Source organism: Micromys minutus (assembly GCF_963924665.1).
Source record: "Micromys minutus genome assembly, chromosome: 17".
Taxonomy (NCBI): Eukaryota; Metazoa; Chordata; class Mammalia; order Rodentia; family Muridae; genus Micromys; species Micromys minutus.
This window is the reverse complement of record NC_137952.1, coordinates 51,181,829-51,201,875: the sequence shown is the minus strand read 5'-3', so window position 1 is coordinate 51,201,875 and position 20,047 is coordinate 51,181,829. Positions and strand designations below refer to the sequence as shown.

At 44.9% G+C, this 20,047-nt stretch overlaps 1 protein-coding gene across 2 annotated transcripts in view; it reads left to right on the top strand.

The window, feature by feature from the left end:
• Nucleotides 1-19,106, top strand: part of RALGAPA2 (Ral GTPase activating protein catalytic subunit alpha 2) — a gene marked incomplete at both ends in the record, with an annotated part of 234,696 nt that extends 215,590 nt beyond the window's left edge. For both annotated transcript variants that reach the window (XM_080931325.1, XM_080931324.1), the window contains one exon: nucleotides 18,941-19,106. In XM_080931325.1, coding sequence (XP_080787451.1) covers nucleotides 18,941-19,106 — 166 coding nt within the window. The remainder of the gene's footprint in view (nucleotides 1-18,940) is intronic.
• Nucleotides 19,107-20,047: the final 941 nt, after the last annotated feature.

Here is a 20,047-nt window from a genome sequence, read left to right as displayed (position 1 = left end):
AAGGAATGAGCGTGGTCCCTCCAAATCACGGCACTGGGCTTCTGTGATTTTATAAGCCTGCCTTGTTTAGACCTTGTTAATTGATCAAAGGGTTAATAGTATTTAAAAAGTATGTAGCTTTAAGAAAATGTGGATCTTGATGCCTTTCTTTAATCTATAATAATGACTGGTTTTAGTCAGAATGCTTTAAATGCAGCTATTGTAAAATCTCTGCCCCTGTATCAGTGGTTAAGTACCTTGGTCCATTGATACAGCTTTCAAAAGTTCAAAGGCTATGCCAGCATATCTTTGTCTCCTCCTCTTTTAACTGCAAAGAAAAAGGTGTCCTTGTATCAAGCCTTAGCATTTATCTGAAAAATAAAATTGGGTTCAGTTTGTGCATAGGTTTTCAGAGAGATTAAAGTGGGCATCACACAATTTTTCCCTGTGAAAGGCTGCCTTTGATGTGCCTTCTGTCTATTCATACAGAAGTGTCAGCCATTGTTTTTGAGCCATAGAAGAGTGTCCGCTCTGTCACGGGCACATTCGACAGCCTTTGTGTTGGAGCCTTGTTCAAGGTGGATCTTATCATTCAGAGACAATGTTACTGGAAACGTGCATTGTGACCAGACACCAGCCTGCCTGGGAAGATAAATGGCAAGAAAAAGCCCAAGCGTTTATCAGAGATGATCAGGAAGCAGGCTAGGAACATGCCTTTCTGAGTGTCCGATTGTAGGTTGTGCTCTTGGTACTTCACCCACCAGTAACAGTAATTCTAGGGTGTTGGCTTTGCTGTGTCACTGGGTTCTAGTTTGCTTTTGATGTCTCAAGTCAGAGAAACTCAGGGAGGTGATTATGTTTAAGACCACAAAGCAGGGTGTACACTCACATCTTGAACAAGACCAGCATGAGGGAGACACTGTAAGGAAGTTCATGAAACCTGAGAGCATGCTCAGGAATGGTGTGCAGGCTAGCTTAAAATTCCGAGCTCTCAGACCATTCAGGATGCTAAATGTCTGTAAGATGCCCCTCTTGCAAAAAGGAAGCACAAAGGGAAAGTGTGACTTGCCCAAGGCCTCCAGGACAGCACGTAGGAGTGACATCCACAGGTTCAGTCACAGCCCTGCTTCCTGCCTCCCAGCTGCTGTGCTATGCCATAGCTAAGCCTAAACCCTCTTCCAGGCCTTTGCATTTGCATTTCAACCGAGGTTTGCCTTTCTTGCTAGATTTATTCAGTCGTTTTCATATTTCCTTTTCTCCCTTAAATGAAAGTGAAATCTAATAGAATTTCCCCATTGTCTTCTCTTCTTTGTGATAGATAATATGTCCGTTGGGTGATTTAACTTTACGGGAGGAAAAAATTCTCAGAGTCTTTTTGTTCTGTTTTGTTTCTGCATCCTGTTCTAAACTTATCTCCTTGTCTTGGGGTTTATCAGTGTTGAGTGCTTGCCCAACATATGTGGGGGAAAGTGAATTAACTTTAAAAAATTTTTCCCAGTCAGCTAAGACTGGTTTCGAGGACAATAGTATCGAAGTGGCTTTGTTCTACCCTGTACTTGTTTCTCTGCATGTCTTCTTACAGTTTCCCCAGAACAGTCCAGAACAGTCTAGCTGGGCAACAATGTATCTGAGGCTGAAGGCCCATTCCTCTGAACATGGCCAGCATACCTCCCGCATCCCAAGAGGAGGGCGTATTTCTACTATACCGGCTCTCTGATACTTGGGGAGAGCAGAAAGGAGGGGTTCATGACTTTCCTGTTCCTGTAGTCTCTGCTGCCAAGGCTCACAGATGACAGCTCTTCAGAAGGATGGGGGCAGGGAGACACATTCTAGCTGTCCATCAAATTCAGTTACCACCAGGTCTCCACAGGGCCACTGTGTACCTAAGCACTGGTAATAGTTCCTGGCTTGGAGATTAACGGCCGGATGGCACACTGTCTTTCTTTTTGTGTGTGTGAGAAAGATTCTCAGATGAAACAGCTCCCGAAAGCATCTATGCAAATGTAAAAGTCCTCCTGCAGTAGAAAATTGGAAGGTGAATTCTGAGTCAAAGTACAATTTCCTTTCCTCGCCACTCCATTACAGCGTGCCTTCATTTGTTTTCCGTTTGCGAGTGTCAGCCTGTATTAAAACGACGGCAAAGCCACCCAGACCTATTCCAAAGAAGCATTTGGCCACCAAATGAAAAATAGAGCCAGGATCCGTGTATAAATTATTCAGAAATTCGGTAAATAAACATGCAAACTTCTAGCTGGGGCTATCGCTATTGCATTATTCAGTCCAATAAGGAGAATTTAATTTAATGGATATTCAGCAACATTGTTCGGCTATCAACAAAAGGCATACTGTCTTTTATGAATAACTGATTTTCTCGGGGCATTCTGAGGAAAGTGGGTCCTCGTTAACCCTAGAATGGCTAGCTAATGTAATTGAAGCGCGACCACCTGGCAGCGAGGTTGCCCGTCAGCTGCCAAGGAAGGCCGGGGCCGGGAGTACCAGGTGCTCAGCTCTAGCCGTCTGATTGTTACAGTGGGATAAACAGCGTGATTGCACAGTATGGCCGGGGGCGAGGATCCAAGACTGCTGCCAACCAGAGAGCGCGCTTTCTTCCCTGGTCTTTGACAAGGGGGGGCGGGCAAAAGTGCTCCTATTCAGAGCAGGTAGGGCTGACAAAGCCGAAATGCTGTCTGCTGCAATTAGGACAGAAAAATGAGACTGGCCCAAGCATGAAGCAGAGGCGAGCCTTGAGTACCTGCTTCTGTTATACCACAAAGCCGGGGCCTTTTTAGTACAGGCTGGGAAGTTTAAGCATAAAAATTTAAAAGAAATCTAAGCAAAGGAACCTAACTGCTGAGTGACCTGTGTTTTCTATGGCACATTGGCTTTCTTATTTCAAAGCACAGTGCTAAGTCGGCACAGTGTGATAAACTTTATTTAGGCCTGACTTCCATGGCAACCCAAATTCCCTGGTTCTTTGATTATACTTAATAAAATCCTGGGCCAGGTCATCTCTTTCTGTCTTGCTTTATAAAGACCTATGAGTATCTATACTTAACAAACAAAAAGGTTTCTTGCTCTGTGGCATTGTTTATTTTTAGTAATTTTTAAAGTACCACTACCCATGTGAATACATAAAAGGAAAATAGTATTTTTTTAAATTAATTAAGAAAGACGCATTCTGACCTTTCCAAGGGGTTTAGAATGTGAAATGGTTCGTTAAGCTCCTGTTAGTTAAGAGTAAAGAGCACTTCCCCCAGATAGCAAGGGGAAGAAAAGGCTCTCTCATAACACATTGATTTATTTCATTTGCTAAGCACAGGAACCATGAAATGCTTCGTCCCCAGCAACACATTAACTATGTGCAGAAGTAAAATTGCAGCTGAAGAGCGCCCTGGACTTTGTCCTCGTGGTGTGTACATTTCAATAGGCTGAGAGGAGAAAACAGACGGTAGAAAGATCCCTTTATGAAATTAAATTACCTGTCTTGTGCTGCTTTGATGCCGTGTGTGTAGCTGTTAGTTCAGAGAACTGACTACTCCCTGTCGTTTCTCCATTGCTTTATCCCACCAGCCTCCCCAGCCCAGCCCGGGGTTGAGGAAAGCGGTTTCAGCTGGCCCTCCAGCCTCTCACATAGTACCTAGCTGTAAAAAGAATCAGGGGTTGCTTATTTTATTAGAACTTATGGTGACTCTGGGCTGTTTCTCAACCTGTTATTAAATGGCAGTCGGGCCACTTAGTGATAAGTTGAGAGATCTGCTTGAAGCAAGAGCTCCAGTCCCCTGGCCTCTGTTTCCCTGTCTGAAAAAGGGGCTTGCAAAGGTGATGCTTCATGCCTCACCAGTGGACTCCCTGCCCTGCCATCTGCTAATGACTGCTTAGAAGGACAGATCTGAAGAGGAGAAGGAGCAGGGTTTCCTGTAAGGTTGTTTTGGAAGGATTTCTGCCCCTAGTCTCCTTTTACATGGAGTACTCTGTAAAGACAAAATAAATATGTATAAATTTTGTTGTTGAAATTGTAATAGACTTTTGTTTTCCTATCTTGAAATTACGTTTGTTCTCTTTTATTAGAGATTCACATCTCACAGGCAACTCTGCCTTGACCTCCATAGAACTGTAAACTGGCTCAAAAATCCCCCTCCTCACAGTGGACGTGGGGCTGTGCCCAGCCTCTCCAGGGCTGTCCCTCGGCTTTCAGATATGGCTGGAGTGGATGTTGTGGCATGGGGAAAGAGGCAGAATTCCACAATTAGGCTGTGTGTCGCACTGTGGTCACACTCCCACCCACCCCCGTGAGTCTGTAAGGGTCATTGGTGGCCCCGTCATTTTTAACCATCCTAGAGAACACCTAAAAGAAGGAAGTACTCAGCCTCCTTTGTGCTTGAGGGCCTTCTGCCCTTCTCAAAATGTTTGTAAGTGCAGAAAATAAAGCACATAGTTTTACAAAGGAAATCAGTTATAGTGGAATGCTTTTGTTTTTTGAAGAATTCATTTTTAATTAAAATAGAATTATATCACTTTCCCTTTCCTTCCTCCAGATTCTCACATGGCCCCCACTCTCAAACTGATAGCCTCTTTTTCTTTGATTATTGTGTGTGTGTGTGTGTGTGTGTCGAGAGTGCATGTGCATTATTAGAGGAAGAAATGACTGCTGGGAAAGGGGGAATTAGCCCAAGCCAGGATGAGCTCCTGTACTGTTTGTGCAATACAGTGTTCTGCCCTAGAACCATATATACATAAACAACAAAATGGACTCAGCCGATTATATTTATGTCCGTGGATTCTTTTGGTAATCAAACACAGCTGTACATGGCTAGCTACCTATAACACGGTGGAGTTGTGTACTGCTTCATAAGTGTGAGGCTTTGAATCATGGGCAACAGCATCATGTACTGTGAAAGGGTCTGTGACTTGCGTAAGTACTGTCCATCTTTACAATGGAAGGAAACTCATCATTTCGGAGGGTATACTGAAAGTAAAACTGGACATTTTGTCACACGAGAAGTTAATGTGCCCCTCAGAGTCTGACCATCAGCCATCTAAGAGACCCCTAGGCTGCAGGAACCCAGACTGTGACCTGCCTTCTGAGGGATTCCCACAACCTCCGAGTCAGAGCAGAGGACTAGGGAAGCAATGAGTAAGAAGAGCCATCAATCAAAGCCTTCTGCAAGGTACAGAGGCCCACCTACCAGGAAGGAGGGACACACACACACACACACACACACAGAATTCTTTGTATTTGTTCTAGAATCCATGGACACTGACTTCATGTTCAAAATGTTTTATCACTTGCCTGTTATATAGTGAACAGAGAGAGCCTCAGATTTAAGGTCCTTGTGGCCCTTGCCTTCATTCCCAACCACCACCCAGACATTTAACAGCTGACCTCACTTCCTGTTCTCCATGTGCATGTCGCTGACCAGACTTGATAGAGGGCACGTTAATTACAATAAATAAGCAAGAGCTTGCTTTCAGTACACTGCATAGATTGACTTGTGAGCGTTCACAGTTTTGTCCAACTATGTCAGCTCTGTAAGTGGGCTTCTTGATGCTACTTGTATAGAATAGCATTGTTAAAAATCAAGTTTTGTGTGCAAATATTCTATGCTCGACCTCAGAAAGGTTAGCATTGTCACAGAGCCCCGAGGTTGTGGTGCTTGCTAACTTTTGACCTTTCCACCAGTTACTTAATCCATGGCGATCGTCTGGCTTATGGCACCAGGCAGCTAATTAAAATCACCGAAGAGCCCTGGTAGTCACTTATCAACAAGTACAATGAGACAGTCACATTAGAGACCCATCTCTGCAGACAGTTGACCCAGGTATTATGTTCAGGTATTACATCATCACAGAATGTAGCTTGTTCTGCTGGGTCCTGACAGGGAGAGGCTCTGAACCCTCCTGCTCAAAGGTGTTTCGTTTCCCAGCCCCTAGGGTTCTCTTGCCACCTTTAAAATATAATAACAGTAAAGATGTGTGTGTTTTCCTGGTTTATATGGGCCCTAGATTCAATATTCAGCAGCATATGTGGGGAAGGGGGTGATAACCTTGTTTTAATTATCACAAATCAAAGATGGGAAACCCATTTATCATTCATATTAAGTCTGTGCAAGAAAAGTTAGCAGAAACAGCTCATTAACCGTACAGCCTTCCCTTGAATTTCAAAGAGACGAAGCAGCCAAAACACAAGCGTGCTCTGGAAAGTCCTGTCGTATCCACAGGCTCCTGTGTTCTCTCAGACCCCCATTCCTGCTCGAGGTCCTGTTCTGCTCTACCTAGCACAGTGGTCTGCCTTTACTCAAGACTCTCAGACACAATAATGCTTATTTTATTTACTCATTTACTTTTGAATCCTGTCGGCCAGCCAAGCCGGCCTCAGCTCTGTGATCCCTCCTATTTTTAATTTTCCTTCTAACTGACAAATCATAACCCCATGTGATTATGAGGTTAATGTGAAGTTAATCAAGGTAGTTAACACATCCTTCACCATTCATGATTGCTGTTGCTTCGAGAACATTTTCTTTTTTAAATCGTCTCTCTCTGGGGAATTTTGAAACACACATTATTCTGACCTATAGCCATGTTTAAAAATTTTCACCCTTCTATCTCAAAAATAACTATATAGTAAACTATATGTAGAATGATTTGAATTATGAAGTGCGGCACAACATTAGGTTTTCATCCCTCTATGTGTTGAAATTAGTCCACCTGGCTAAGAGCCGGTCCTCCTCCTGGAGCAGCTATTGAAGCCATTTCTAGGCTTCCTGAGCACACCCTTATATTTTCTCCTCCTGCTCCCCAGCTCAGCGCCGAGCTGCCAGGCCTAGCTTCCTGTTTTACCCATGAATGCAATCTAACCTACAAGCTTCCGAATATGTGCTGGGCCCCTGTCCTGGGCCACCCAAGGCAGCCTGTGTCCTCCTCTCTTGGGATATCTCCCAGTTCTTCCCTCTAGCCTCCTCCATCAGTCTTGTCTCAGAGCCCAGCTCTGTGCATCCCTCCCACGCCAAATGCTGTAGCCAGCTCCCTTCTCTCAGTACCTGGTCTGTCTGTCAGCTAAGAGGAGGTAGAGCCCACAAGTGACATGTCTTTTATGTTCTCTATGAACTCACATCTAGTCACCCTTGAGTGAGGAATCATTCGCATGGTCTTCTTGACCCCAGGGTCCACATAGCTGTGCCCTGGACTGCATATTCCCAGTGACCTGCATATGGAATGTTTAAGGAAAACAATGAGAACCTTCTGTGTTGTCTGCATGCCTCTGGGGAAGTCTGGAGAAACACAAAGGGGATTCCCAAAGTATCATGTTGAAGTTTCATCAGAGGTAGATGCAGACAGTCAGAAACATTAGCCTAAGATGTGAATCACCAGCAGTTTGGACTCTGCCAGGGAGAGGGGGAGGTACTCAGGCTTCTACAGCTAAAATTGAGTCTTGTCCCTCGCTCTTGCCCTGCAATCTTTCTCACCCCTTTAGAGGAGGGTCTGGGACCTGAAACAGGACATTGATGACTCTTCCCATTAAGGGAAGACCTTCCTCGTGTTAGGGGTAGTGATCCTGTGATCCTGGCCCAAGGCCTGGCCAGACAGTCACATTGAGGGGCACTTGGGCTCAAGCTTGGCCTCATCATCTGCTGTGTTGTTCTGGGGCTCCCAACGCATCTTTTTCCTGTTCAGTTCGGCCAAGTTAACCTGGAGTGCCACAAAGTTCAACAGCCACTGCAGCTTCTCAACACCCCCTAAGTCCTGATTTCTACTGTAGCCAACTGTGTGCTGACTGGGGTGGAGTTGGGGGGCACTTATAAAGCATAACCTAGTATTGACATGATGCCACACTAGTAGCAGGTGTGAGCCTGTGTCTGGAATCTGGCTTTGTCGTCAGCCATGCTCTTTGCAGTGACACGAGGACTTTCAACCTGAATTTTTAGTTCATTTTCTCAGACACATTACACAAATGATTGTACCCTCCTCAATATCTTTTAATGACACCAAGCGGTGCCTGATTAAAAGTAGCCATTGCCAGAAGCCCCATTACTCAGAGGACAGCAGCTGTAGGATGTCAATCCATCCCTAACCTCTCGCTCGGCATTCCAGTCTGCCTCAGAAGCCTAGTGGGTCTCACAAGAGAAAGCTGTGCTGTTCTCTGGTGTTGAAGGTGTTGGGACTTACTAACCCATATCTGACGGTTCTAAAGCATTTCCACAGAAGATGTCTACTAAAATAATCAATTAATAAAACTGTAGAATTCTCTCCTAGTTTTCTTCAAAATATGACCCTTAAATAAGCAAGCTAACTTTATCTTTAATGAGCATATTAAACCTCCTAAACCTTGTTGCATGAAGGAAAACATTGAATTAATATAGCTTATTACTGTAAATGCTGGTTTCTCCAACAGTCATGCCGATAATAATTCATCTTAGGAGGTCACCACTTATGCCAGATTAGCTATAAAAATTGCCAATTTACTTTGTGCTACTTGGTTCTAGAGAGGGTGGAGATAGAGCTGCCTATGCTCAACCCCTTGTCGACATCAAGCATCACGATTGGAGAATTAACTTACCTTTGCACATTGCATATTTCCCAATTAAAAAAAAACCAACTTGAAAGATAACACTGAAACAGCACAATGTAAAGCAAGAAGCCAGCCTTTGAGAGTTCTTTGGAGTGAGCTACGTGCCCCATGGCCACATAGCCAGCCATCCATCCGTCCATCCAGCCATCCATCCATCCATCCATCCATCCATCCGTCCATCCATCCATCCATGTCTCTGTCTATTGCATTTGCTTGTGCTCAAGAGTTTGGGCTCTCGTCAGTCAGTATCCATGGTGTGAGCTCAGGACTGTTTGGGCTCTACTCTTGTCTTATCTGTAGTTTGAGGTTTTCAGAACTGTTCAATGGATTCTACAAAAGGGCTTCACAAATAGTAGAACACTGTACCAACACTAGGTTTTCATTTTATAAATACATCTTTATTTCTTCTTTATGAGCTATCAGCCTGAACAGAACTAAGAATAATTATAAAGTAACGGTACTATAATATGCTTTAGAATGCTCCAATGTTCTTCAATCCTTGGTGTGAAAGTTGGGGATTATAAGAGCCCACACTGAGGAGGGCTGAGGAGCAAGGAAATGCTTTCCTCACTTCTGGAGGGGGGTTAGGTGACATACGGGAAGCACTCGGTAAATACCAGATGGATGGATGTGTACAGATAAATCATCTGACAATGAAAGAGTGAGTAGGGAGGAGGTGTGTCTGGGATGAGCCCCAAGGCGGGCACATGCCCGGCTTCCCTTCCTGGGGACTTGGGACACACTCTTGCTTTCCATGTGAACTGCAGGGAACATGCCAGTCTCCTTTTACATGAGTACAGAATCGCTCCAACGGGTATTTTGCTCATCTAGGCCATGTCTCCTGCCATTAATATAAAACTGCTGATTTAATGGAGCCGCTTTTGATCTACCGAGAAAAGACACACCTAATTCAATTTGGCTATTTTTCTAAGAGTAAGTGTCTTAATCTGCAAGAGAATGATTTGATTATAATTTAAAGTAATAATATTGCAGTCACATTTTTAGTCACGAAGATGATATTGAATGACTCTACAAGGCTTAAGTGGAAAGTCCCAGAGACTAGTAAGAACTGGGACCTCTGTGGTGTCCGGACTGTTTCTGTTATATTTTCAGAGCATAGTTTTGTTGGGATGGACAGGACAGAGAATTTGGCATACAAGATGTAAAAACAGACAATCTTCATCAAAGTACAAAATAGACTAAACCCAGAATATGACATAGAAACACAGGATGTAAACACCTCTCTCTCTTTCTCTCTCTCTCTCTCTCTCTTTCTCTCTCTCTCTCTCTCTGTGTGTGTTTGTGTGTGTATGTGATCTAACACATCCTTCTTTAAGTGCATGGCGTCAGTAGAAATTTTCTTTTCAACCTTTGTTCCTACTGGGACAAGCTCATTTCTGTATTGCCCTCTGGATTGCTGAAAAAAAGTTAAGATATTTAGGTGGTGCCCAGAAGCCACTGCTGAAATGAGGGGAGATGCTGAGCAAGTGTGTGGTCCGCACCTGCTGACACCATCTTCCAAATCCAAAGGTCAAAGAACATGAACAACCTCCTTACCTCCCTCTACAACCCTTCATAAACCAGGTCTACTTTGAGTTCACTCAGAAAATTGTTCTTGTACCTGACAACCTGTGGGGTCACTGGAGTGCAGGACCAGGGGTACCAGGTCTAGGATCCAGCAAAATGACAGAACATGGATGATGAGCCAGGCAGGAGGGTTTTAAGGAAGAAGAGAGTGAGAGAGAGTAGGTGTACTGGCTGGTTTTGTGTCAACTTGACACAAGCTGGAGTTATCACAGAGAAAGGAGCCTCCCCTGAGGAAATGCCCCATGAGATCCAGCTGTAAGGTGTTTTCTCAATTAGTGATCAAGGAGGGGAGGGCGCAGCCCATTGTGGGTGGTGCCATCCCTGGGCTGGTAGACCTGGGTTCTATAAGAAAGCAGGCTGAGCAAGCCAGGGGAAGCAAGCCAGTAAGTAACATCCCTCCATGACCTCTGCATCAGCTCCTGCTTCCTGACCTGTTTGGGTTCCAGTCCTGACTTCCTTTGGTGATGAACAGCAATGTGGAAGTGTGAGCTGAATAAACCCTTTCCTCCCCAACTTGCTTCTTGGTCATGATGTTTGTGCAGGAATAGGAACCCTACTAAGACAGTAGGCTTGCATGATTTCATTCCATGGAAGGCCTGGTGTGCTGACCTGCTACAGGAGTTCCCACCCTGCAGAGAGAGCCACACACCATTGTGCCGTGGCTGTTCTAATACTGAAACACAGTTAGCCACTTCATTTTGCATTTGTTTCTTCTCTGAGTGGGATAGCTGAGAAAAGAAGACCAATTTCCTTCCTATCTCCATTTTATAAATGGCTGTGTGGACTGGCCCTCTGTCCTCAGGGATGTCACTTATCTTTCCACATAGATTCTGAGCTCAAGAGGCAGGCCGTGGCTCCCAGCTGGACAGATGGCTCAGTGGTTAAGAGCACTGACCGCCCTTTCAGAGGTCCCGAGTTCAAATCTCAACAACCACATGGTGGCTCACACCATCTGTAATGGGGTCTGATGCCCTCCTCTTGTGTGTCACATATACATAAAATAAATAAATAATTTTAAAAAAAAAAATGAGAGGCAGGCCGTGGCTGAGAACTAGTCGAGAAAGACGAGCGGCTGGCTGCATCCTTGAGGTCTGGAACAAAACGCCCCACTTGGCCTTCCGTCTCTGAGCACACAAGGCCCAGGAAGGGACGACAGGATTAGGAGTGATCAGGTAGAACGTACCAAGCACACTCGGACAGAAAAGCACTGGATTACTCCAAGTGGCACTTGTGCATACTATACCCAGGACTGACGTAACAACAGCAGAGGACTGCGAAAACGGACTCTTTTCCATCAGGAACGGCTGCTGCAGAGCACCCTGAAAACGTAGTGGCCGTGGGTCCCATCCTCTGCAAGAAGGAGAAAGAAGATGAGGGGAGAAGGAATCCTGCACACTGCCTGTCTCCCAAGAATACTCCATCAACTATATCTGAGCTTCATGCTGGACTCCGCCTTGTATTTTCTTTCTAGAATCTCTTTAGTATCAAGAGAGAGAACATCCCTACTTCAGCACCAACAAAGTGTCACGAGAAAGCACAACCACCTTATAAAGTCTTCAGCCCAGTGAACTTCACTGGAGGATTGGGAAACACGTGGTGTCTCCTCCAGGAGTCACCAGGAAAGCGTCCACTCCACTCACGGTATTCGTCCTTCAGGTCCTGCTCGGTTGAGAAGAGCTCCCTGCACAGCCTGCAGCCAGCAGAGGGTGTGGCCTAGTACCACCGAATCTGCTGTGAAATCAGCACCATTTCAGCAGCCTCTGGGGATTCTTGTGACCAAGCTCAAAAGCCAAGCATCGGTCTTCTATCACGAAACTGTGACATGGGTCAGTGGTAGAGCCTTCGCCTGGCATGTGTGAGATGCTGGGTTTCATCAGTGCCCCCTCTGCTTTAAAATTCCTATCAAAATATTTGAACAGCTCACTTAAATTTCCTGGCCATCCCCCAAACGCCCACAAACATTGGATCAAATGCCAAGGATGTAAAGGAAGATCTTTTTCCCTTCCAGCTTCCCCAAATCACTTTCCCAACAAGATGAAATGCTACCCTACCCTCCTCTGGCATTTTGGTCTTGCCCAGGGCAGATGTTTGACAAGCCAGCCATGCCCATAGTATAGTAAGTAGCTTCTGGTCCTAGGGCTACAGATGTTCCATGGTGTTCTCGCTGCCCAGTGTGGCTCCTACCTTAGTGAACCCTATCCACACGTTCTGCCTTGGATAGCATCAGTTCCTTCACTATCAAGTGACAGCTGTTTCGCTACTTTGAAACACCAAGGACCTCTGTGATATTAGAATTCCCCCAGCTTTCCAGCTTGGGTTCTACAGCTTCAAAGTTACTGTTTGCTCTGGTAAGTCTGTGGTACATCCTGGTTTCAGGTACTGATCAGTAGCTCTGTTTGTCAGTCAGGTATTAGGGCCCCCTGCACACTGCCAGTGCTTTAACCATTGAGCAGTTTCTCCAGTTTCCCCCTTTATTATTTTTTTAAAGATGTATTCATTTATTTTATGTATGTAAGTACACTATAGCCGTCTTCAAACACACCAGAAGAGGGTATCAGGTCCCATTACAGATGGTTGTGAGCCACCATGTGATTGCTGGGAATTGAACTCATAACCTCTTGAAGAGCAGTCAGTGCTCTTAACCACTGAGCCATCTCTCCAGCCACCACCCCCCTTATTATTTTTAAGTGTACAGAAGGAAGGGGAGAAAATTAACTAAAGCTCAAAGTTTGTAAACATCACAAAAAAGTAGCTATTTCCTTAAAGTTGCTTTTGGAAGTGAAGTCAAGAAAGTCGTTGGAGAACTTCGGATCGTGAGTGATCTCTGAAGAGTCTGAGGGCCATTCATAGGCAGCAACTCAAATTCACTACAGCCCAGGCTGGTCTCGAACTTTCACCTTCCTGTCTCAACTTCCTGTGTGCTTCAGATAAGTGCCACCTAGTGTTCATTTTATTGTTAGGATCAACTTACATATAAAGTAATGTGCAGACTAAATGGACATGTCCTTTAGTGCTCAATATCAGAGTGCTTGTCCAGTAATTAAATAGTTCAGTTGCACTGCACTGGATAATACAGAATTAGTTTATTTAATAACTTTCCACTTAGCAGGCTGATGGCAGAGCTGAAAGTCTACTTGTACTCCTATTTAACCGTCTCATCTTGTAGGCTTCGCCATAAACTGCATTCAAGGCATTTTCAGATGCCGTTCATTTCTAATTGTCTTCCACTGAGTCAACACTTCATGGATATGAAATGTCAAGCGAAGAGCCCCAGTGGTCATTGCTGAGATTACAGCCTAAAGCGCATGTTTAGCTTCTACCAAAGATCTGTGGGATGAGGAAAAGAGAAATCAAATGATAATGGCACTTGTCGGGAGCACCCAGAACTCTCAGACGTCAGTCAATCGTCAGCCGTTCCCACGGATCCCTTACTTCTCCAGGGCTTCATCAGCCGCGTTGAATCATTTCTCACCCAATTTGACAGCCCTCTCTCAAGAACTGAAATTTGCAGAATGTCTACTTTTCTTGTCAGTTACAGTTTTACTGCTGTGAAACTTTGATTGATGGCCACGGGCATTTCTCACATGTTGGTAGTAAGGTGCTCCAGGAGAACTGGAGAAGACAGAAGTGGAGCAGCCAGTGATTGGAGATGTGCTCCTCACCAGCCAGTGCCAGGGAAGAACGGAGCTGACCTCTTCTGTGAACCAATCCATGGCATCCTTGGAGTGTCTCCGTTCCTTTGCTGACGGCCTGGGGATAAGAGAGCAGACCTCCTCCAAAAGTCTAATTTAATAGGAAAGGAAAATCTGCTTCCCCATTTCCATTTGTTCTTATCATTTCCTCAGAATTACTCTTAAACTTAGTTAAGTGGGCGTTTCCTTCTTTTGGAGCAGTCGTGACTACCCCCTCCAGGAGTGTATCATTAGGGCTGCAGACCTAATCTAATATCTCATACCTCCATGTGTTTCATTTCCTTTCCACCTCACGCAATTGCATTATTCAGTCAAGTCTCCTCTTCATGTCACCAGGCTGTGACATTTACATTGAATGATTCATGTATTTGCAATCTTAAATAGTCCTAACATCGAAATTTGCATTCTCCTGAAAGACAAACAGACTCTCTGTGGAAGGATGTATGGCTTTAGAGTTTAGAGAATAATTGTGTCTGCCCCCAGGCTGCTCATTTTAAAAATTTATCCATTTATGTGGAGTGGTACATGGCTACCTGAACCTGCCTGCAGTGTGTTCTGCCTGGTGGCAGGTTCCTACACGTGTCAAGGATCAGAAGGACCTCATGTCAGGGCTTCTGATTTCAGCTGTGACCGTGTTTGACGGTGTTGGGCTGGTCTGTCCTCAACTCCTCCCTCCTTCTCTGCCTTTTCACCTTCTCTCAAATGTACGTATATGCCACATGCCCCCAGAACGTATCACCTACTTCCTCGGGCGCACAGAGTAAGTAAATCCTGATCCTTTACTAAGTCCGACAGTGTGTAGAAGACTTAGAAGCAGCGACTGCGCTATAAAGATGAGTGCAGTGTCGCATCCGAGCCACTGGAGCCCATGGACGAGTTAAGGTCTTGAGATAAGGAGTTCTCCTGGGCCTCCAGGTGGGCACTAAATCCAACAACCAGCATGCTGCTGAAAGACACACAAAGAGGAAGCCATGTCCCATAAAAGCAAGGGTACAAACAGCTTCCTGGTATCTAAATAAAGAACAGAATTTCCCAGAGCTCCTGGGGGGAAGGAAGTACAGCCCTGTTATCTGGGGACCTGGTCTTCCAGAACTAGTAAGAAAGAAACATCTGCACAGGACAGAGAACCAGAATGCTGAACAGTCAACTCTCAGGGAACCTGAGGTAGGAGAGGAGAGGCAGAAGGAAATGGGAGAGGAAGGGAGGAGATTGAGATGGAGGGATTGTGTTTTTGTATTCACACAGTCAGCATGTTCTCTGTGTGCCTAGGTTTACATTGCAGGTTGGGTTTTGTACCCATACATATTTAAGTCAGGTGGTTTGTCCTCATTGGGAGTTTAGTTCTCAACCTTGCATGAGATCCTGAACTTAACCAATCTATTCTGGAATCTGTGGTCTTCACAGAGTGCAGTAAAAGAGAAATCTAGATTCTCGTCCAAGTTCTAGTGTAGGGGTAACTGATTCCAGAAAACACTTGATGGTTCGGAGCTAACGTTTCCCAATCAGAAATGCAGCATGGTGGCTGCAGAGCCAAACCGGAGGCTCTCCCGGCTCATCCACTGCTATGCTCCTTGAACAGAGTCTATGAGCCCACACTAGGGTGGCCAGAGCAGGCCGTCCATATTTACCTGCCTCTTTTACACAGGATCCTGGGTAGAGGAAGTCCAGGTAGGATTCCATATATCTGCCCATTTTACCTCTGCAACAACTGAGGCTGAAGCTGGAGCAGCTTATCCGTTCACCCATGTTGTGAGGAAAAGGACCTGAACTGAAACCTAGGCCTTTCACCAGAAGCCAGTGCCTTTCTTACCGTCATGTTGTTGCTGTTCTGAAGTATCAAGTATCAACCAGACTAAAGTTGGAAGTCTGGGGTTGGATTCCCAGCAGAGTCTGCAAGGTGTCTATTGATTATAACCACTGGAGACAGCCCAGTAGAGTATTGATGATTTGTGCGATTTGTATGTAAAAATGTCGGAGCGGTTTGCTGAGAAAGCTCAAATCCAGCCAGGCATAGCAGCTCCTGTCTGTAGTCCCACGCAGTTGTCAAGTAGAGGCAGGAGTGTGGTTTATTCCAGGCCAAGTTGGGCTACACAGGAAGACCCCACTGGGAGGGTAAGGAACGACCAATACAAGATGGGGTTCTGCTTAGTAATCCCAAAGTCCTTTGAGTTGACTGACCAAGGAACAAACTGCTCCTTTGAAAGTATTTGTGTCATATTAATGAGGTAGTCATTCAGAATAGATTTAAAAGTTGTGTGTTTGTGGGGTACTTTCAGGAGAGGGGAGAGCAGTATCTAGTATTAAAATGGGTGTCAGATTTATGGCTTAGTGCCTCAGTCACCCACCTGCATATGCCTGAGGAGGGTCACTGACCAGAGAAGTCATTTTGATGTATATTGATATATCTTTTTTTCCCCTTTTTTGGAAGCTTTGTGGATAGTGTCAGACAACAGTGTTCCAGTTCACCTTTGCTCATACTTTCATTACATTTAGTTAAGAGCCTTGGGATCATTTCCTCCTTAGGTACCCAGTTCCAGAAGCAGTTGTGGTTCTCTATTGTCTATAGATACAAGAATCAGACCATAAATATTCACAGTGGGAGAATCCAAAAGTTGATGCCTGCTTCCTGTGATCGCAGTGCTGGACTTGTTCCTAAAAGTCCAGACCTCTCATTCATGGCAGGGACCAGCCCCTTAACAGTTGGATGGTGTCATCCAGGATGAGGATGATGGACAGGACAGCCACCTGGGATCTGTTTGTGCCAGTCCTTCTGCAGGTTTGATTGTGAGTTTGATTAGGAAGGCTACTTTTCAGAGAAGTCTTTTATGGAGAATCTAGCAAAGGGCACACACATTTCTGTGTTGGTCACCATTGTCTCCAGCTCTGTATGGGGATGTGTTAGATGCAGTGGGACCTTTCAGGAAACAGCAGGACAATACTAGATAGAGTGTGACAAGTCTTTAGAGGGCTGTGCTTGCTCTAACCCAGGCCCACAAGCAGACTATGCTGAGAGGGGGGAGCCGTGAACTGAGCGTTGACAGTGGGCCACAGCAGTCTGAAGGCTCAGGTGGTTGTCAACCATAAGTTTAGCTCAGCTCTTTGAGTAATTTGTCACGCCTGGCTCAGCCCCTGCTGGGCCAGCACGTGCCAGCTTAGTGTCAGAGGGCCTGTTCGCCAGACGGCCACTCAGGCCTAACATCCTGCTGTTCCCCAGACCAGCGGCTTGCTGGGGCCATCCACGGAGGGCCGCTCTGTGGTGACAGCCAAGTGCTGCACAGAATGAGCATGCTCATAATGAGACGTGAATGGCATTAGTGGGTCCCTCTAGAATTGGGCCTGAGCAGGCGCCTCTCGCTGAGGAAGTTTGGCAGCCTGTTCATTAAGGCAAGTCACCAGGAGTTCAGCCTGCAGCCCAGGAGCCAGCCCTGGATCACGCTGCCCAGGCCTGGCGCTGCTGTGACCATCCATAGGAGAAAAAAAAAAATCAAATCATCTTCAAAGGGGCCACTTTTGAAAGCTCCCAATGCATATTCTCCATTTCTTCTAAGAGTTTCTAAGGGAAATTCTAGTATGAAGCAGATCCCAATACGACTCTCTGTGTTTGTGCCTACCCCAGACCCTGTATCTGCCGTCTGACTGGGTAACTACTGGGTGTTTGAAATACAGAGATTGGGACTGAGAAGCATAGCTATTCCTTTTGGACTTCAGATAATAAACATTTAAATTGTGATGGTCACATGTGGCTCCCGGGTGAGTCAGCCCTGCTCCAGAGTGCCTCCGGTCCCCTCGTGGTGTGACTACAACCCTGAAGATATAAAACAGTGGGGACAGAACCTGCATCTTGAAACCAGTGTCAAGACTTTCCCAAAAGAAAATAGAGAAGTGTCTCCAGTTTTAACACAAGCTCTACAGAAACTGCTTGGAAGGGCATAATCATTCCTAAGTTACCTTGAAGAGATTGTTTTAGGATACGTAAAATGTTAGTGACACACAGAATCGTGTTTCTTCTTTTCAGCCCAAGATACAAATTCAAGGGAAATCTACATTCTCTGAGTTTTGTGTTCATGAAGAAATTGCACCATTTTCAAAATAATCAAAACACATCCGCTAACGTTTGCATGGATAATGAGGAAGGGAAAATGGGACATCATGCTGGCTTCTCAGTGCTAATTCCTAAAGTTCTGTGTGCAGCGTCCCCATTCACTGTCAGATCATCCTGACGTCCCTGTTATTGGCAGTGCATGATTCACCTTCAGAGGAAACAGAAGCCTCACACAAAGGGGAAGATTTGCTTTCTGCCCTGTGAAAGGCTGCCACACGCAGGGGTCCTATTAAGACAGCTGGAAAGTTGCTTCAGCGTGTTACGCTTGTAAGTTTTATTGGTGACTGGTTTTTGATTACACATTTGAATGTTGTGTGTTCCAGACTGCAGCTTCAATTAGAAGGCAATGGTTTCTTTCTTTCTTTTTATTTTTCCGCAGTTGTGCTGTGCACCATTTGCTACGCCCTCCCTCCGTCTCCATTTTTATTTTCTATTGCTCATCACTTACCCTGCTCAGGGGCTCTGCCGCCCTTGCAGAATGTAATTCCTGGCCTGCTCCTCCCGATAAGTTATGTTTTCTAACCTTTGTTGAAAGCGTCCGCCACCATATCACCAGCTCTTACTGTGTCCTTAGACTGATATAAGTATTCTTGTTACCTGGAGCTGGAGTGAAGGGAACGCTGTCACAACAGACCTTCCGATGTCCTTATACTCCACCACCTCTCTGCTGGCTTAAGTCAGCCTTCGAGATGATACAATCAGTGCTTTGCTATAATCCTGTAACCTTCATATATATTTATTTATATTCTATATATTTAATATGACACACACACATACACACACATATATGATGTTACTGTTATATATAAATGAAGCCCGAAAGAAACCTAGGTCTTACAACTAGCATCTTACTATTATGTCTGACAAATAGTTAACTTTCTGGCAAAATGCTAAGGAGTTTCTAAAATGGTTTTGCACAGGACAGGAAAGCTGAGTAACTGCATTCAAACAAATTGCCCACCGCTCTGCATGCCATTTTGCACGTGTGTTTGTCTCCTTAACTAATCTCTGCAGCTACGAGGAGCGAGCTCTGTATCTGGAAGCAATAATTCAAAACCACCGGGAAGTCATGACATTTGAGGATTTCGCTGCTCAAGTCTTTTCTCCTTCTCCCAGCTACTCTCTCAGTGGGACGGGTGAGTGTCCACATCATTCTCCTCTCTCCTTAGGACGTGTTTGAGTAGCAGATGTACACCTGTTTTTCACAGATAAATGCTTGCAAATTTAAGAACATTCTCCCTCTGAATCAACTAATGAATTTCAAAAAGAATGATGGCATTCATTTTAATTTGTTTTGTATCCGAGCTGTCCGCTGTTCCTTTCTTCCGCTATCCTGTTAGCCCTCGAATCTAGCAAGGTTAATGAACTTTTTCTCAATAATGTGCTCCGGTTCATTCAGGAGTGTGAGTTTCTTGCTGAGCTGGGAATATGTTGTTTAAAAGCGATGCCCAAATCACTGCATACTTATCAGAAAAGAGTTCCTCACAGTGAAGCCGCTGCTCCTAATGCTAAATGGGGATTATGCTGCTGAGATACTAGGGTCAGGGATTAATGCTGGAGACAGGGAAGGACGGTGTCCCCAGGCCCATTATTACAGAGGGCCGCGTGCACACTGCTTACTGGAGGAGTTGCTGTTCGTGTGGACAAGCCACTGACCAGTACATTATAATAATGACTTTCATTTAGCAGGTCAGTGGAATTACAGAATTTTCCATGAATTTTTTAAAATTTTTAGATACATACTATTTCTATATAATACTATCAATTTGAAGAAAAGTCTGTCCTGCCACTTAAATTGTTGATATGATAATTACAGGTTCTTTTTCAAAGAATAAAATTATTACTAGTAAATTTCCACATGCTGTTACAGATTAATTGCCTGTCAGAGAGTAAGTGGAACATTTAGTCTACAGCCTGTGGAAATTCTCAACGAGGGGCTTCCTTCACCTTCCCTGGTTTCAGCATAGCTCTAAGGATGCTTAATAGATTTCTAGCCTGTGTTAATTGCTTCTGAACACGGGCTTGCTTCTCCTGTGCTGACTTGTTAACAAATATCTTACACACAAAGTGAAAAAAAATTAAATTCAGTGAAATAAATCACTTACAAATAAAATCAGCCAT